The sequence below is a fragment of the Pteropus alecto genome, unplaced genomic scaffold (genome assembly GCF_000325575.1).
Source record: "Pteropus alecto unplaced genomic scaffold, ASM32557v1 scaffold164, whole genome shotgun sequence".
In the NCBI taxonomy this organism is placed as follows: domain Eukaryota; kingdom Metazoa; phylum Chordata; class Mammalia; order Chiroptera; family Pteropodidae; genus Pteropus; species Pteropus alecto.
The window spans coordinates 24,528,545-24,545,018 of record NW_006439568.1 but is presented as its reverse complement, the minus strand read 5'-3'; the positions used below and the strand labels follow the sequence as shown (position 1 = coordinate 24,545,018).

General features: G+C 38.1%; 1 protein-coding gene across 3 annotated transcripts in view; it reads left to right on the top strand.

Moving 5' to 3' along the window:
• Positions 1-16,474, top strand: part of CPQ (carboxypeptidase Q) — a 344,157-nt gene that overhangs the window by 227,109 nt on the left and 100,574 nt on the right. For all 3 annotated transcript variants that reach the window (XM_025050147.1, XM_025050148.1, XM_025050149.1), the window contains one exon: positions 15,189-15,280. In XM_025050147.1, coding sequence (XP_024905915.1) covers positions 15,189-15,280 — 92 coding nt within the window. The remainder of the gene's footprint in view (positions 1-15,188; positions 15,281-16,474) is intronic.

The window sequence follows — 16,474 nt, the reverse complement described above, 5'->3', positions numbered from 1 at the left end:
AGGAATGCATGAAAAATGCTTTATGAAGAAAGAAACATAAAAGAAAACCAGAGGAAAGGATATTCAGCCTCAGTCATTTAAAAGCGCACTTTTGTTCCCGATCCTGCCGTTCCCCTGCCAAAGTTGGTTTGTTTGAAGAGTTTCTTCTGTAGAACTCCAGACAGGCCCCAAATATACCCATGTCTTCAACAGCTGGTTCTGGAATGGGAGGGGCTTCTATTAAGAGAGAAACAATCTTCCATTTCATTTGGAGTTTTACACAACAGTTTTCCGTGTGTCTTAATTTTTGGCATCCAACTATTTTAGCAGAAGCTGTGTGTTACTTTTTACTTTGAGTGCTAGTGTCTTCCCATGATGCCCTTTATAGCTGATGAAAGCAAGCCCACCCTGTGGAAATGCCACAGGTGCTGCCTAGAATAAAATGACACACACACATGCAAATGCCCCTGAGAACTTGTTTGCTTCCTAAATCATGTTTTATTTTCAATAAAGAGGCTGTTTTCAAAACTGACCATGTCTATAGCCTGGTAATGGGAGATAATGATTAACATACCAAAATGTGAGTAATTACAGGGCACTTTGACACTGTCTTTAGAATAATTTATAAAAGATGAAGCATAGAATTATTTCTAAAATGACAAATGTGTGTAAATTTTCAAAGTGGATTATGATTTCTCCGAAAAACACAACCAGCCATAACACAGTTATGCTTAATAGTTTAAGGTGATCTAATACTTGAAATAAACTTTATTCTGGGCAATGGCATGCATTTTCTAGATAGGAAGGGAAATTGTTATTGCTTAGAGTAAAGAACAGGCTGTTTTTCTTATATAAGAACCTTAAGAGGACGAAACAATAGTTTTAATACTACAAAGGAGTGGGCTGTGAAACAACTGGGGTAAGTCTTATTTATTTAACATTGATGCCTATAGTCTGTTAGGCACAAAATGATGCACTCTGGTGCTGTTATTTAATGCTAGTATGGTAAAATAGTCTAGCTAAGATTAGATTAGGCAGTTGACTCAAAGTATTCCAGGTTCAAGATTCAAACATGAGTAGATCGACATTGTTACCATACAGAACACTTGGACACATGTGTGGCTGCGGTGGTGGGTAACGAACTATCTTCTCTCTGTAGACCCTCGTGAAGGCCAAGCCTCGAGGAAATGGCCTGACATCTCTATTTTTTTAAAAAATCTCTTTAACACCAGTTGTCATTTGAAAAATTTAAGACAAAATTATTTGCTCAGAACAATCTGATATTTTTTGCTAGTGATCCCCCAGTACACAGAAATAGATTTAAGCAACGTGATAGTGAGTCAAGCCAAGGAGAGCCATGAAGCTGAGCTTGATAGTCTAGTTGACTCTATAATAATGTGTTGATTTATGCTTGGACACTTTAGGCTGTATGACAAACGTGTACAAATGTACCTTCAACTTGTGGCCGGGATGAATCTAGTATTGAGAGCTTAGCTCTTCCCTTGGACTGGGTTCCTCACTTCTGTTTTGTGGCTGGCTGAGAGTGACTTTTCATACTGGAGTCTTATGAGTGCATATCAGTTGATATCATTTGTTATCATCTTCATCAGTTGACTGTGCCTGCCTCCCACTGACTAATCCCCAAGTGAGTCAACTCCATGCCGCTGGGCTCACTGAGGGGACCTGCATACAGGAGTATAGGTTTAAACCACGGACTTCTGGATCAAAAGGACCTGGGTTCAAGTTTTTCTTTTGCTGTTATTATATATGTGACCATGAGAAAGTTGCTTTACCTTTCTAAGCTTCAGTTTTCTGATTCGTAAAATAGGAAAAATACTAATACTTATATCTTTGTGTTACAGTGAGGATCAGTTGAGAAAAATTAAAAGAACTAATGCACATAAAGTGCTTAGGGTATTGCGTTAGCACATAATAGGCACTCAATAAACATTAGTTTTCTTTTTACTTTAATTCAAGAGCAAATACCTCTATTCTCTAGTTAGTGTTCTCCTGTTCACATCAGTTGTCCACATGACACCATAGTAATATAGTTTGCATTTATCACATGACTTCTTCACATGCTGATCTGGTTGGCTCTGAGGTCTGGACTGCATACTGCCCTTTCCATGTTCCCTGGCTTTTGAGATCATCTGGTTCTATACACAATGCATTTTACCATCCATGGTGGAATCCTCCCACTCACCGTGTTGGCAGCCAAGCGCTTGGTCCCTGGCAGGTCAGCCCTTGGGCACCTGCTCTCCATCTGCACCAGCCCTGTGCTAGTCTCTAGCCACTACAGTGCACATTCCAGTGACACCTTTATCTCTGGATTCTTGGATTCTATGTTTGAAAGGTTCCAGCATTCATTCTACTTTGTCCTAGATACTTTTCATCTCATTACTTCCATGTCACATCTGTGTGGTTTGCTGACAACTGCCCTGACCAAGGTAGTGTTAGAAGGAGGTGCAGGGAGAGACAGACTAAGGTGTCCATATCTTTGAGTTTGTAACAGTGCCATTTATGGTCACCGATTTTATTTAATGAATTATTTATCTACTGGATAAAATGTTCTTTATCCTGTGTATTCTTTAAAAAGAAATACAGGTTACCATCTGACTTTCATCATTTGAAATGAGACTTAAAAATGTCTATATCATTTATAACTTAGTTATTTCGCTCTCAGGAGTTTTTCTTCATTCTCGATTGCTCTCTCTCTCGTTCTTTCTGACTTGCTCTCTCTCTCCCTCTCTCTTTCCTTCTTTCTTTCTATCAGTAACCTATTTAGGCCCACTAAATTATAATAGAAGGTGAGACTTTAATCAGCGCTATGCATGGCATATAGTGGGAGCATGGGGATGGTGGTTCCTAAAGGCCTACGGCTCATAATGTGATTCATATAATTTCCGTGATCTCAGCAAGTAGCAGACTGGTGATGTTTGATTTACTGTTATGCTTTGTGTCTACCTTCATACTATTCTTCCCCATACTTTGTGTTTATCTCAATCTTCGTTTTCTTGGGGAAGACTGTACTGGAAATTTGAGGAGGCGTTAGAAGGTAGAGACCTAGTGGAAATGAATAGGAATACTTGAAAACAGGCCCTGTCCTCCACCGTGGTGATGCCCCGTGACTTAACATTGATGACTGCATATATGACCGACCTAAACATACATTAGAAAACAGCTCAGTTACTTCCTCGCTGTTACCAAAGCTCAGCCTCTATGGTCTACCTATGCCTTTTAGTGCCGTACTCAACTAATTTTTGTCTTTTATATATCAGAGAATGTTCTCAGTGTGAGGGGACCTGAGTCAGGATGGTCTAGTTGAAAAGGCATGGACACTGGAGTAAAAAAAAATCTGGATTCATATTCAGCCTCTAGCACTTACTAGCTCTGTGACATTGTGCAAATCACTTACCTTCTTTTACCCTTTGCTTCCTTATCTGTCAGTTGGGGATAATACCCCCAGGTATTACAATACTCCCAGAATTATAGGATTATTGTGAAAATTAAGTGAGATAATGTCTAGTAAGAATTTAGCACAAAGTCTGGCATAGTGTTAAGTACCCATTAAATCCTGCTCCCTTCTCTCCCCCAACCCCACCCCCTATTAGTTGGCCAGCTGTCTTTAACACAGTATCAGTGGGACTGTAAATACGCTGAATATTATGTAATTACTCATTACCAGTCTGCTCCTTGATCACCTTTCTGCCCTCCCTCCAGAGTTATTCCTAAACTCAATAACAACTCTCCCTCTGGTGTAATCTCCCTCTCTGCAGAGAATAGTAAAAACCTTGATGTTTAAAAAATCATTTTTCCATTAAAAAAAACTTAAAACCCCCCTCAATATTTTTGTGAATTTTTGTTTTCCAACAGAATTTATTATTGACACAAATATTAATGTGTTTACCTTTGGAATTTATTTTCCATAATAATCTTGACAGTAATATTTTCCTGATTTTTGAGAAGCCCTTTGTGCAGAGAATGCATTTTGTTAATTTATCTAAGTTTACAATTTTTTAGATTGTTTGAAAATTTCTGGAGCTCAAGTTCCCAGAATACAAGTGAATGTTCAGCAACACATATGGGAGATAGCTCTCTTCCTTCTCTGTCTTCCACTTATTTCAAGATAGTGATGGTTTTCAGACCCAGCGGTTCAAGACTTTTGTCATTCCCACTGCTATAAATCTGGATATTCCAGTGTTGTTCAGCTTCTGAATGTTTTAGGGTCTGATTGCTTATCTCCATCATCCTTTGTCCCAGATCTCACCCCTACTCACCAAAACATTTACTCAACCAACTCTCAATGGGCCATATTCTTGTCACTTTGTCTCTTTGAAATTGGACAGTTTAGACGGAACATGGAGGTGCCGATGTGGACTTATGACTAATAGGATCAGATATAATAGCTTTGCTAGATTATGTTTTCTCATGTGAGAATTTTGCCTTAAAAAAGATAGAAGAAGGTAGAGATTGCACAGGATGATCAGATCTGTCTATGCAGCTTATCGCTAAAGAAGACAGTAGCCCGAACAGTTAAGAGCATGGACTGGGCATCAGACAGTCTCAGGTTAGAATCCCAACTCTGCCATTTACTAGCTGTGTAGTACTGGGTAAGTAACTTAATTTCTGTATCTCTCAGTTTCATTATTTATAAAAAGGGAAGGCAATATTACTTGCTCTCCAGAATTAAATGAGGTAATATTTCTAAAATTAAATGAGATATTATCTGGAAACGTCTTGGCACAGTGTCAGATACAGTGCTCGGTGCTCCAATAAATCTTGGTCCCCTCTCCCCCATCTTGTGCTAAGTGTCGGCCATCTCTAAAATGGCAGTGGTGGTGCTGTGAGTGCTATTACTGCCATTGCTGTCCTCCAGTTCTTTTCTGCCCTACCTCCCAGTTCTATTACTCAACCCAGTTTAACTCTTTATTTCTGTGGTATAACTTCATTCTCCATCCAGAACAATAATTTTTAAAAATTTGTTTTCTTTAAATGATTTCAAAGTGTGTACAACGATGATGATGGTGATAGTCATGATGATAAGAATAACATTGGAATTTCTTACTCTCTTTATCTTCTAGATTATAAATTCCATGAATCCAAAAAGCATGACTGTCTTTAGCCCTAAATCCCTCAGTCTCTGGACTAGGAATAGTTGTTGAATGAATGAGTGATATTTTGAGTGTCTCTGATTGTGCCATTTTATCTTTTGGATTTCTGCACAGTTAGTCCAAATGAGTATTTGTTGATTTGAATATACTTCTCCTATTACAGAATTTGAGTTTCTTCTTTATGGAATAGAATTTTTAAGTGTATGCTTATACATCCAAAGATGGACAATGATGATGTATTTTAATAAGCGTTAAATGTGGCAATCGAATATAAATAAGTTAAAAAATGGGAAATAGTGTTCGTGAAATGTTAGTGTTTACATGGGGGAAAAACCTAGTAGGTTGATTTTAAGATTTAAGGACAGGGGGTCCTGGGAAAAGTTCTGAGAATGGAAGCATCACATTCCTTCCCACACTAAACACATAACTCTACACGGGTTTGGTTTCATTTCAAAAGTGGAGTGTTCACAGACTCTGAGCACATCTCTATAAGCTTGACCCTAAGAGGGCAGCAGATGAACTCGGGGAGCCTTTCTAAGATGATAGTCCTCTGAGTTCTGAGGTAGATTTTTACAAGCTCCTGTAAATACTTTTAAAAGACCATATATAATTTTCTCTTACCCTAACAGCTTTTAAAATAAGATGTGACATAATGACCTGGAAAAGCAAAAGCTCCATAAGGTCAGATAATCCATTACCTTGGTGATGTAAGGTTCATAAGTTTTGAAGGATTGATATTATCTGGAGAAGGCAAATGTGTCTCACACTTTCCATAAGTGAGAAATGAAAATGTTTGAGAAAAACAGCACTTCTGCTGGAAGGCCAAACACTCCTCTTGAGAAAATGTCAATCCCATATCCCTGTGGGTAGGATTCAGTATTTGTAGCCATCAATTATAATATTCTAGATCTAACAGAAATTCAAAGATTTCAGTCTATTTCCAGGTTCCCCACCTGCCTAAGCCCAGCCTTATTTCCAGGCTTTGCTCTCCCTTAGGCAAATGTAACTGATAACTGATGTAATGTTTGAAAATATTCTCTGTCCAAAAGTTCTTTTTATAGATCTAATCTATATCTGTCTTGTTGCAGCTTAAAACAGTTTCCATTCATCAACAAATACATATAGGGCTCTTTGATTTACCAGGTGCTGCGCGTGGAAACCAAAAGCAGAAAGTCCATTATTCATGATTAATTGCCAAGTGGGTGGAACAGAAAGTAACATCTTTGAAGTTCAGAAGAAGGAGAGAGTAGAGCAGGAGGTATTGGAACTGAGTCTTAAAAGATGGTTGAGTTATGGGTAAGTCAAGACGAAAAAGAAGGACAGGTGGTATAGGATAAGTGGCGCGAAGAAAAGCACAGAGATGGGAAGAAAATGAAGAGACCAGTTTACCTGGAAATGAGGCTTTGAGAAAGAGCATAGCTGGAAGCAAGTCTGGAGGGGCAGATTGGAACCAGTCTGCATATGGCCTCAAACGACTTACTAAAGAGGGATGGACTCTATACTTACTAAAGAGGGATGGACTCTATATTCAGAGGCAAACCAGTGGCCTCTGAAGCCAGGCACTATGTTAGACCATCATTTAGATAAAAGAATATACTTATTCTTTATCTAAAAAAGAAATACATTTTACTAATGTGTGTCTTGACAATATTGTATGTATATCATTTATTCATAAATATACATATGTGATAAGGCATGCTCAAAATCATTTTACATGTTCAAAAAACTTTGGAGGCAGACTAGTGCTGTAGATGATAAGGGAGTGATTAAAGATTTTCATCCAGCCAGTGACATGTTCAAAGCAATATTTTAGGAAGGTGAATCTGGCAGAAGTTATACAAAGAGGATTGGAGGAAGCAGTTAGTCGGAGACTGTAGTGATTCAAAGAGTTTAGATTGTGGTAGCCACAGGTGAGTGGAAAGGAGAGGTAAAGTACCAGAGACATTTTGAAGATCTTATCCCTTTCATAGTGAGATTTTTCCCTTAGCAAGAGCATTTAGCAGTTACTTTAGGAGCTGAGAACAGAACAAATCTCAAGACGAGCTTTTTGTTTAAAACCGATTGCAAAAATTTATTGATACTGCCAAATGTGTCACGGTCTGAAAACTTAAGCTTAAATGGAACCAGGAATAAAACTTATGATTAATTATTGGTCAAAAACAAGTTTAGATAAGTCCATAACTAATTTTATACTCAAAGAAAATCTTTAAAAAATGTAGATAACATTCTCTCCATCATAACCCTAAAAACGAGCCCTTGAAAGAGTTAACAGAGGCAACATAATGATGCCCCCTGCATTATACAATTTCACTTCATATCTGCTGTTTGGTGCTGAAAAGGGATCCTAGAAATATTTTCATCTCAGCTGCTTGTTGGAGATGTATTACTTTCTGATAATCCCTGATTCAAGTACAAACCCATCTGTTCCTTCTCACACAGTGTGATCTTCACAAGAAATAAAAGTTAAAGATCTGCAATTGGTGCACGTGAATTTGTAAGAGAAATCTCGGTACTTGTGCTTGATTTACCGTCATTTTCTTTAAAATTGTACTGTTTAACTCTCCCCGTTTGATGTTTCTGCAACTGAGAACTCAATAAAAGTGTGATTCAGAGTTCAAATCTATCATTGACCAGACTCCTCAAAATTTCCTTGCAGATAACACTCTAAATAATGATAGGGAAGAAGAAATATATGTTTTAAAATGTGAACTAGATCAGGCTTCTGATCCCTACATTATCTTCAAAATATATTGATGAAAGAGCCCTACTGTCAGGCAATTTAAATAAGAAAAACAAATTCATGTATTTTAACTCAAGTCAGGCATCAGACATAAACTTAACATTTGTCTCAATCAAGCTAAAATAAGACTATAGAGCGTGCATGTGTATGTGTGTAGTTATTTTGGCTGAAAATGAGTAGAACGTAGTATGGAAAAATAGACATAACATACTGGCACACGTCAAAACAAAGGCGATAAGGTTAAATTTTTAAAATTAAGTAGAAGCGAATATTCTAACATACTGCAGGTGCGAATATAAATTAGTAACCTTTCTTTAGGGCATAAGTGACATGTTTCAAGAGCCTTAAAATGTTTATACTATTTATATTCAATATTTCTACTTTTAAGAACTTGTCTTAAAGATAAAAATCTTAAATGTCCAATAATAAGAGAATAGCTAAAAAAATTATGAATAATTTTCTTGAAGATTATTGATATAATGGCCACATATACTATGATTTTAAGTGGAAAATGTACTGTAAAACTATATATAACATATCACTGTATATATATGTGTACAAATACATGCATACAAAAATTGTAAGGAATTATAATATGCTTATATGTTGTTTTTGTTTTCTAATTTTTATTGTTTTTCTTAGTTTTCAAATATAAAAGGATACATATTGTTTTTATATTCAGAAAAAAATCAGAGTCAAAAATTAAAGAGAGTTGTCAGAGTTTTAAATGCAAATACCTATAATCCAGTACATTTAGCTGATGGAAAGATTTCTGTGTGCATAATGTATTTATTTAATGACTTAATCAATAAGAGATGTTGATGTACTAAATTTCGACTAGACTTATCTGTGTACAAAAGTAAATGTAAGACAAATAATAAGTAAACGTAATAGCAGTTGAAGCAAGTGTCAGAATTGAAGCACTTCTAATTATCTAGGCTATTGGAGTGTTTTCACCTATGTTATTTGGGTTTTAGTTTCACAAAAAGAGCAATTTTCTGAACTGAGGAGACACTAATATTCTTTAGATTACATCAAAAGGCCATAGCTTTTTAAAATACTTATATAAGTATATTCAGTCAGTAAGCCATCAATAAACATTTATTCAGGTACTAGACCTAGATGATGAAAAAGAGAAATGAGTAAGTTTCAAAAAAAAAATTAATGGTCTAGCAGGGGGAGAGCAACATTTAAGTGTGTTTGAAAATGAAAATAGAGGTATATATATGAAATTCTAGAGAAACATTGAGACAGGGAGGCCAACTTCACCCTAGAGTTAGGGAAACTTTCCCAGAGAAAGTAATATTAGAGATGGGCTTTGTTGAGTGAATAGGAGTTTGCCAGATGGAAAAGGTAAAGGGGCATTCTGGATAGGAAGAAGAGCATATGCAAAGGACCAAAAATCTGAGATAGCAGAGCATGTTCAGGAACTGGTAGGAAATGTGATGTGGCTGGAGCTTAGGGTGACAGGCAGAAGCAGGACATGAGAGTGGACATTGCATTAGGGCTGGAATAGCTTTCACACACTGGTGGTCACTGTTTCTACTTCAGCAATGATTAATTGTGATTTCCCTGGCTAACGGAATCCTAATCATCATAGTGAGATAGGTCTGTTCCTTTGAATTATGGAAATTATAACTGTTATGACCTGTTCCACAAACACAGGCTATAAATATGATCGCATCTCTTTAATTACTTTATAATTAATCATTCAAGCATCGATAGGAATTGTTAGCCGGAAGTCTATTACCTCCTCTTGAGGTCCTTCCCACTGCCTCTGGATTATCCAGGAAACCTGGGACTTTACTCAGGCTGAATGATCGGTCCTCCCCCAGAAATTTGTGGCTGGATCCACACGTGACTACTTGTTCCCACTGGTTGCTACATGTATCGTTTGCACCGCTAAGTCACAGTGGTGCCCATTTTGGGCAACAAGGTTACAACTCCCTTTGCTTACATGCCCGTCCTCGGCAATTGCTCCCTAAATGACCTTTGTGCCACGGTGGCTGGATCTGAAGGAGCTTCTGGAGCTGGCCACATGTTAGGCTGAAGTTAGCTCTTCGCCTAGAGGATCTGGCCACTCTGTTGAGCCCAGGTCAACAGCCCAGACTCCTCCCTTCATCAAGGTCACTTTATTTTAGTGGTTTCCAGGAACTTCCCTGTCTGGGACCTTAGTCATTGTCACCCTGACCCAACAATTCCTTCATTCTCTGCCCCCAGTCCACGGAATCAAGGTTGAGGACACTGGAACTTTCCTTCCAGAAGGACCTGGGCTCCTTTTACGCACTGATTTGCCTCTTGCACAATGCCCAGGTTGTTTCATCAGATGGCTTAAGCAGTAGCAGCTTACAAGATGGAGTTTTAAAAAATTTTATTTTTCTGCTCCAGTGACCCCCACCCCCAAAAGTGCCTAATTGTTTTATGTTTCCATAACTAAGAAAGATACAGAATGATTCTTCTAAGAACAAAAGATTTTCTTCAAAGTGATTTTCTGTTCTTGCCTATAAAAAGAAGTAGTTGCAATTTACTTCACTAAAATAGTTAATCTTTGTCTAACAATGCCTCCTATTAAAAAATGATAATGTGCTTACATATTAAATGACAACTTATGTAACTTGCCCAAGGTGGAAATTGGTTTCAACCCCCAAACATGTGTGTTTAACCACTGTGCTTACTGCCTCTTCTCATTCAATGTATATGCTAATGTATCATTATTTATTCTATAACTTAGATACTTCACTGATATTGGTCAAGTTTATTGCAGGAATAGAAAAATCTCTAAGCATTGGCATCTCTTCTAAACTGTTGATAATAGAGAGCTGGACAGTAAATGTACTTATGAACTAGTGCATTTATATGGAAAATGAGTATATTTACTATAAGAAAAAATTATCCTTTCTCTGCAAAGTTAAGATACAGAAGGGAGAACAGTACTCATACATAGTTCTGGAGGGATTGAAACTGAGTGGTATGTAGGCATTTGAGTCAATACATATTGTTAACAAATGATGCTCTTTAGAATTCACGATTTGGGAACGCTGTCAACGAAGCTGGATTAACCTGAGTTTATTTTGCTTTGCCCTACTCTTGGTGCAAGTGTAAGAGAGAGAACTAAACTTTTTAATTTATTGGTTTAATGGTAGTTACCTCTCAGCCTTCTCATCTTTGTTTGATAATAATGAAAAATAAAGTTCAACCAGATTGTTTTCACCTTTTCTCATAGGCACTCTTTTCCTAATCACATTATTACTCTCCTCAATAAAATGGAAGTAAAATGCATTCATATTATTTTTCATAAACAAGAGAAAATTCTGACACATTATCAGTAGTTTATGTTCTTTAGAGGAAAACCATGTTGCTGTAAAAATATTTGTTGTACTATTCAGAGTTCTTAATAGAAATTCTGGGCGGTCAGAAGATCTCTAGGCAGTTTCCATACATCTATAGAGGAAATAATAACCTATCCTCTGACAAAACCTCCATGAGACCTGAGTCCTAGCTAGCTAAGGCCAGGGTCCCCTCTCTCACCTCCAATTCTAAGACTTTGTTTCACGTGCTTGCCTTGGGCTGGTACTGTATGCCACAGAGCCACGGCCAAAGTTGTGAGTCAGGATTGCTACTGAGCTGTTTCATTTACTCCAGTTCTACTGCAAAATGAATTCTCTACATTTGACCTTATATCGCTTTGTGTTGTTATTGTTATTATCACTTTATTATTACCTTTATTTTATATACTTAAAATTCTTAGCTTTTAAATTTAGTTTGGATTTGAAATACACAATAAATTTTTATCATTTAAAATGATAAATATAGATATCCTTATATCAACTTTATTCAGTTTTCAGATTTATTAAGCTTTGACTTCATCCAGAAACTAAAAATTCTGATTGCCCCTCACTTTTATAGTGAGGAAACTTTCTGTTTATTTCGATTTGTACATACTTTATGTTGGGATGAGGGAGCACTTCATACTGCAAGAGATTATGTGTTTTTCTACAAGTTAGATGAAGTTCGTATTTCTCCCTTGGCTGGGTATGTATTCTGTACATAAATAAAGATGTTCTACGGGTCCCAAGAAGGAGGAACGAGGAATATGCATCTTGTGGGAACACATCTTCCTGGTGATAGCTGGCACAGACTGAAAAGTGTGTGGAGTGACATAGAGAAAAACTAACCAACGATTCTTGAAAACCTACTATGTGCTGGAGACTGCTTGATATGTATTTGTCTTGTCTCATTTAATTTTCTTAACAATTCCATAAGGCAATTCCCATTTTCCTTATTGTACAGATGAAGAAACTAAGGCTCAGAGAGACTGGGTAACTAATCTAAAGTCACAGACCCAGAATGGCAGAGTAGGGACTCAAATAATGTGTTCAGATTCCACAGATAATCCTCTTCTGTGCCCCCATGCTGCTGGGGTCTCAGGCAGCTGGGAGCCCCCACTCCATACTAGGGGCAGCATGTGGTCATCCAGTTAAGTCTCATACATTTCTCTTAGGTTTAGGGACAATCAGAATGTCAGAGCGGAAGGAGACTTTGGAGCCCAGGCAGGTGTTTGCTTAACCACTGGTGTCCTAACCTCTTCTGCCAGCCCTTCATCTCTAATGTGGAGTACTTGCTGGTGCTCATGCTTATGGGAGCCGAGCTTCTCAAGTGCTTGACGGTGGCTCTGCTTGTTTTTTTAGGGCCTGCCATGCACCAAAACTTACACTGTTGTTATTTGGAAGCCTTAGCATTCCTCACTTCAGATTACCTCTTTATTATCTTAATATAACATCATGGCCATCTGGCTGATTTGAAATGTAAAAGGAGACTAATCCTGTACAATAATGTTTTTCAAGTGGAACACCAAATCTATAGGGATATTCAGGGCATTTGCTTTTATAAAATTAATTTTCTTTAACCTGTGCTAAATGCTCCTTTATCCTTATTTATAGAATTTCATGGTTTTAATGATCTGGTACTGTTTTGCTGGTATGTGCAGAGATATGTAAAAAGAAAGTATATTTTTATTTTTTTATGGATTTTAAAAATGTTCAGAACTTTCATTTGCAGTACTTTATCCTTTCTTATATTTTTCTGTGTTGCAAGCAAAATGTCATTTGGTTTAAATTGACATTAAGCACATTTTTTAAACCAGAGATTTCTTCCTTCAACAACAGTTTGTTTGTGCTATGAATGAGAGCAGGTGGTTTGACTCTGGAGCAGACAGTGGGAACTTCAAGTTTCGTTTTCAGCAGGTACTTGAATGCCTTTAAAGAACTTCCTCTCTGGGTTTTTGGATGCCCCTTCTCTCTACGAGTAGAAGTGTGTGCTCTGTGCCTAGATATCCGTTATGTAGTTTTATAGTTCATTTGTTGAATGTCTGTTACATGCCAGACAGAAGACTGTCTTACAGACATTAGCACATCTCCTCATTTAATCCTCATAACTACCCCATGAAAATAGTTATAGCATAGGCATAGAATACTCTCTCCATTTTTCAAAATAAGACACTGAAGTTCAGGTAGATAAGTTTCCCAGTGGTTACACAGCAGGTACCTAAAGATAGCAGGGCTCACCAGATCTGTCTGCCTTTTTCAGCCATAACAGCTTGCCCGGGAGTAAACTAGCTGAAGAGTTTAGGAGGTGAAACTGGGAAAGTGGTAGAGGGCTTTGAATTGTATTCTAAGTGAGACGTCAAGCTTTGGATTCATTCATTCATTCAGTACCTACTGATCAGGCACCTAATGTGTGCCAAACAGTCTAGGCATTGGGGGCATCACAGCAAATCAAAGAGCATGAACCCCTGCCTTTGAGAAGCTTATATTCTGGCTCTCAGAGGTTTTAAGCAGAGAAATGACATGATCTGGTTTAAGTTCAACAAGGGGCCTTCTGGCTGCAGTATTGAGCATCACCTGCCGAGGGGTGAGGACCGCAGCAGAGAGACCAGTTAGGAGTGACTACGACAATCCAGGCAAAAGAGGATGGGGCTTGGACCAGAGTAATAGCAGAGATGAGAACCTGGATTCTAGGTAGAAGAAACACCAGTGGAATTTGCTGAGCAATTGAATGTGGAAATGGCTCACCCCTGCTTTAACTGGAACTCAGGTTAACCAGCATCCAAAACCTGTGTGGTTTTAGTTATATTAGAGTTCAAGTGTATAGTGGCTGCACAACAATATTCAATTTAGTGGAAAACGTAGCTCATTTTCAGCTCCTTAGTACTAGGCCTACGAAAGGAGAATACCTGTTGGTGTTAGAGGAGGCAAGACAGAGCTCCATTTCCCAAGAGCATTTATCGTCTAGGCTGTTGTCCACCAGCCTGCTCCCTCAATGGCCACTTGCGGGTGATAGTACTTGTGTGGTTCTACTTGAGATTTGTAGTGTGTCCATCTCAGAGCCATTCGAAATCTTTTCCTATGGCTCACCTGTGGTGAGGCAGGAGGATGGATCCTTTTAATAAAATTTAAGCCCCGCTTCATGTTTTTCTGCCCGTGTTATTTTACTGAAATGGCATAAGGTCCAAATCAGAACAGGTTTTAATTCTGGGTCATGAAGTGGGACTTTTAGTATATTGTGGTCTCATTTTTTAAAGATGAGGAAACAGAACTTCCTTGTAGTTAACTTTTACTAAGCAGACATGGTCACTCAAAAATAGTTCTATATGTATCAGATCTGCCTATAACTTTAATAACTTTAAGATGCAGATTTTTATTTCTCAAGTCAGTGAAATTGCCACCAAGTTATTTATGGAACAATAAAGTGAAAAAAAAATATTATCCTAGTTCAATTAATTTTCATTTGACCTTAAGTGAATTACTTTATATTTCCACATAAGAGAGGAAAATGATCATGGTTGAACATTTCATGTGCTTCGCAGTCATTACATTACTGAGGATAGCATGGGCAGCTAGCTAGACTTTTGGATTTAGACTAAGAAGTAATCCTCTACACACTTTCTCTTGAAGTAGAGCCAAATTATTTGCTTTCAGTTAATCACTGGAAGGCCCCGTGAACTGCCGAGGGTCCTCCTAGCTGCATCTTTTGTAATTGATCTAACATCCCACTGAACTTGGCCATCTATTGTGTCTTGTGGGGCAGGTTGTCTAGTTAAGTATATGAGTAGAGGCTCTCACCTTCTGGCCTGCAAGGAGCCTTTGCACAACCACATTAGCCTGTTTTGGAGATCAGCCTGAGGGTGTCCTTTGCTGTGTCAGCCACAGTCTGAATCAGGTAGTTGCACCACCAAGAAATGAACATGCGTGCCTCTGGTTCCCTTCTGCCTCCAAAATGCAGATGAGGGCCCTTGTCATTATTTAAAAACTTAAAAATCAACTGAAGAATCATTTAGTTCATTTTATTATTTTTCCCAGGGCTACGTCCAAAGAGGACTCTACGTTTGGTGCTCTGGACTGCAGAGGAACAAGGTGGAATCGGTGCTTTCCAGTATTATCAATTACACAAGGTAAGAAAGCATCCATGGATTGCTGGGCATTTGCACATGTACCATCAGTGTAGATTCCCTCTATCGTCCTGAAGACTCTCAACAATACTTAGTGTTAGACTGACCTCAGCAAACACCCCTTGCAAAAGCCTTCTTCATCCAGCCCCGTAAAGGAGAATGCAGTGGTGAGCTGACAGTGCTGTGGACGGAGCTGAGGGCCTCCTTCTTTCTATATCAGTCTGTGGCCTTAGAAAAATCCCAACTGCCATGCTGCCATTTTTTAAGGCTTTCTAGTTCTGCTATACTCATGTATGCCAGAGAAATAGTAGTAGGTAAACATTCTCTGTTCCCACTGAGTCTACTCCATACGTCAATGCCCTAAATCCTCCTGGGAACACTGGTATTTGAGATCCAAGTCTTGAGGACTTGAGTCAGCCAGGAGCATTGATAATGGTGGTAGCAATGGCAACAGCCAGCAATCTCAGGCCTAGGTATGTGGAGGACAGCTTGGTTTGATAATGACTATAATAAGACAAAAGTGAAGGTTGAAGCAAGGAGGTGATAATAGAAGATCATGATTAGAAATATAAGATCACTTTTAAGAGAAAATAACATCAAGAACAACATTTGAGAGGGAGGAGAGTATACTAGCTCTGGATGAAATTAAATGTTGGTTCAAGGAGGAATTCCCAAATCAGGGCATGATGCTGAGCAGTGATGGTCGTGCAGAGGAGCATCTCCAGCTCAGAAGAGGCAGACCTCACAAGCTTAAATTATTAAAATCAGACACAGGTGTATCTGTTTTCTGAATTGTATTTATATCCTTTTGGATCATTTTACTGTCGGTGTCTATTACCCTACTTCAGTTATAGCTTAAGAGCAATGAGTTCAGGGTCATGAATTTGGTAACTGAGTATAGTTATTTTCTGTATATAGGAAAACCATGCTTTACACCCAGTTTTATCACCACTTCAGTCCTTTTGGCCTCATCTGATCCTGGGAAATAAGATAATTCCAGATAAGTGTCCTTTGGTTGATGGGTCAGTAACATCATCTTCTGTATGTTGTGGTAGATGAGAATATCATATAAGAATTATTCTAGATTCAGCAACATTCAGTTAATATTTCTGACCACCTACTATGTTTCATGCACTATATAGGTTTAATATCATTAAAATGATTAATCCTGACCTTTCTGAGACTGTAATCTAAAGG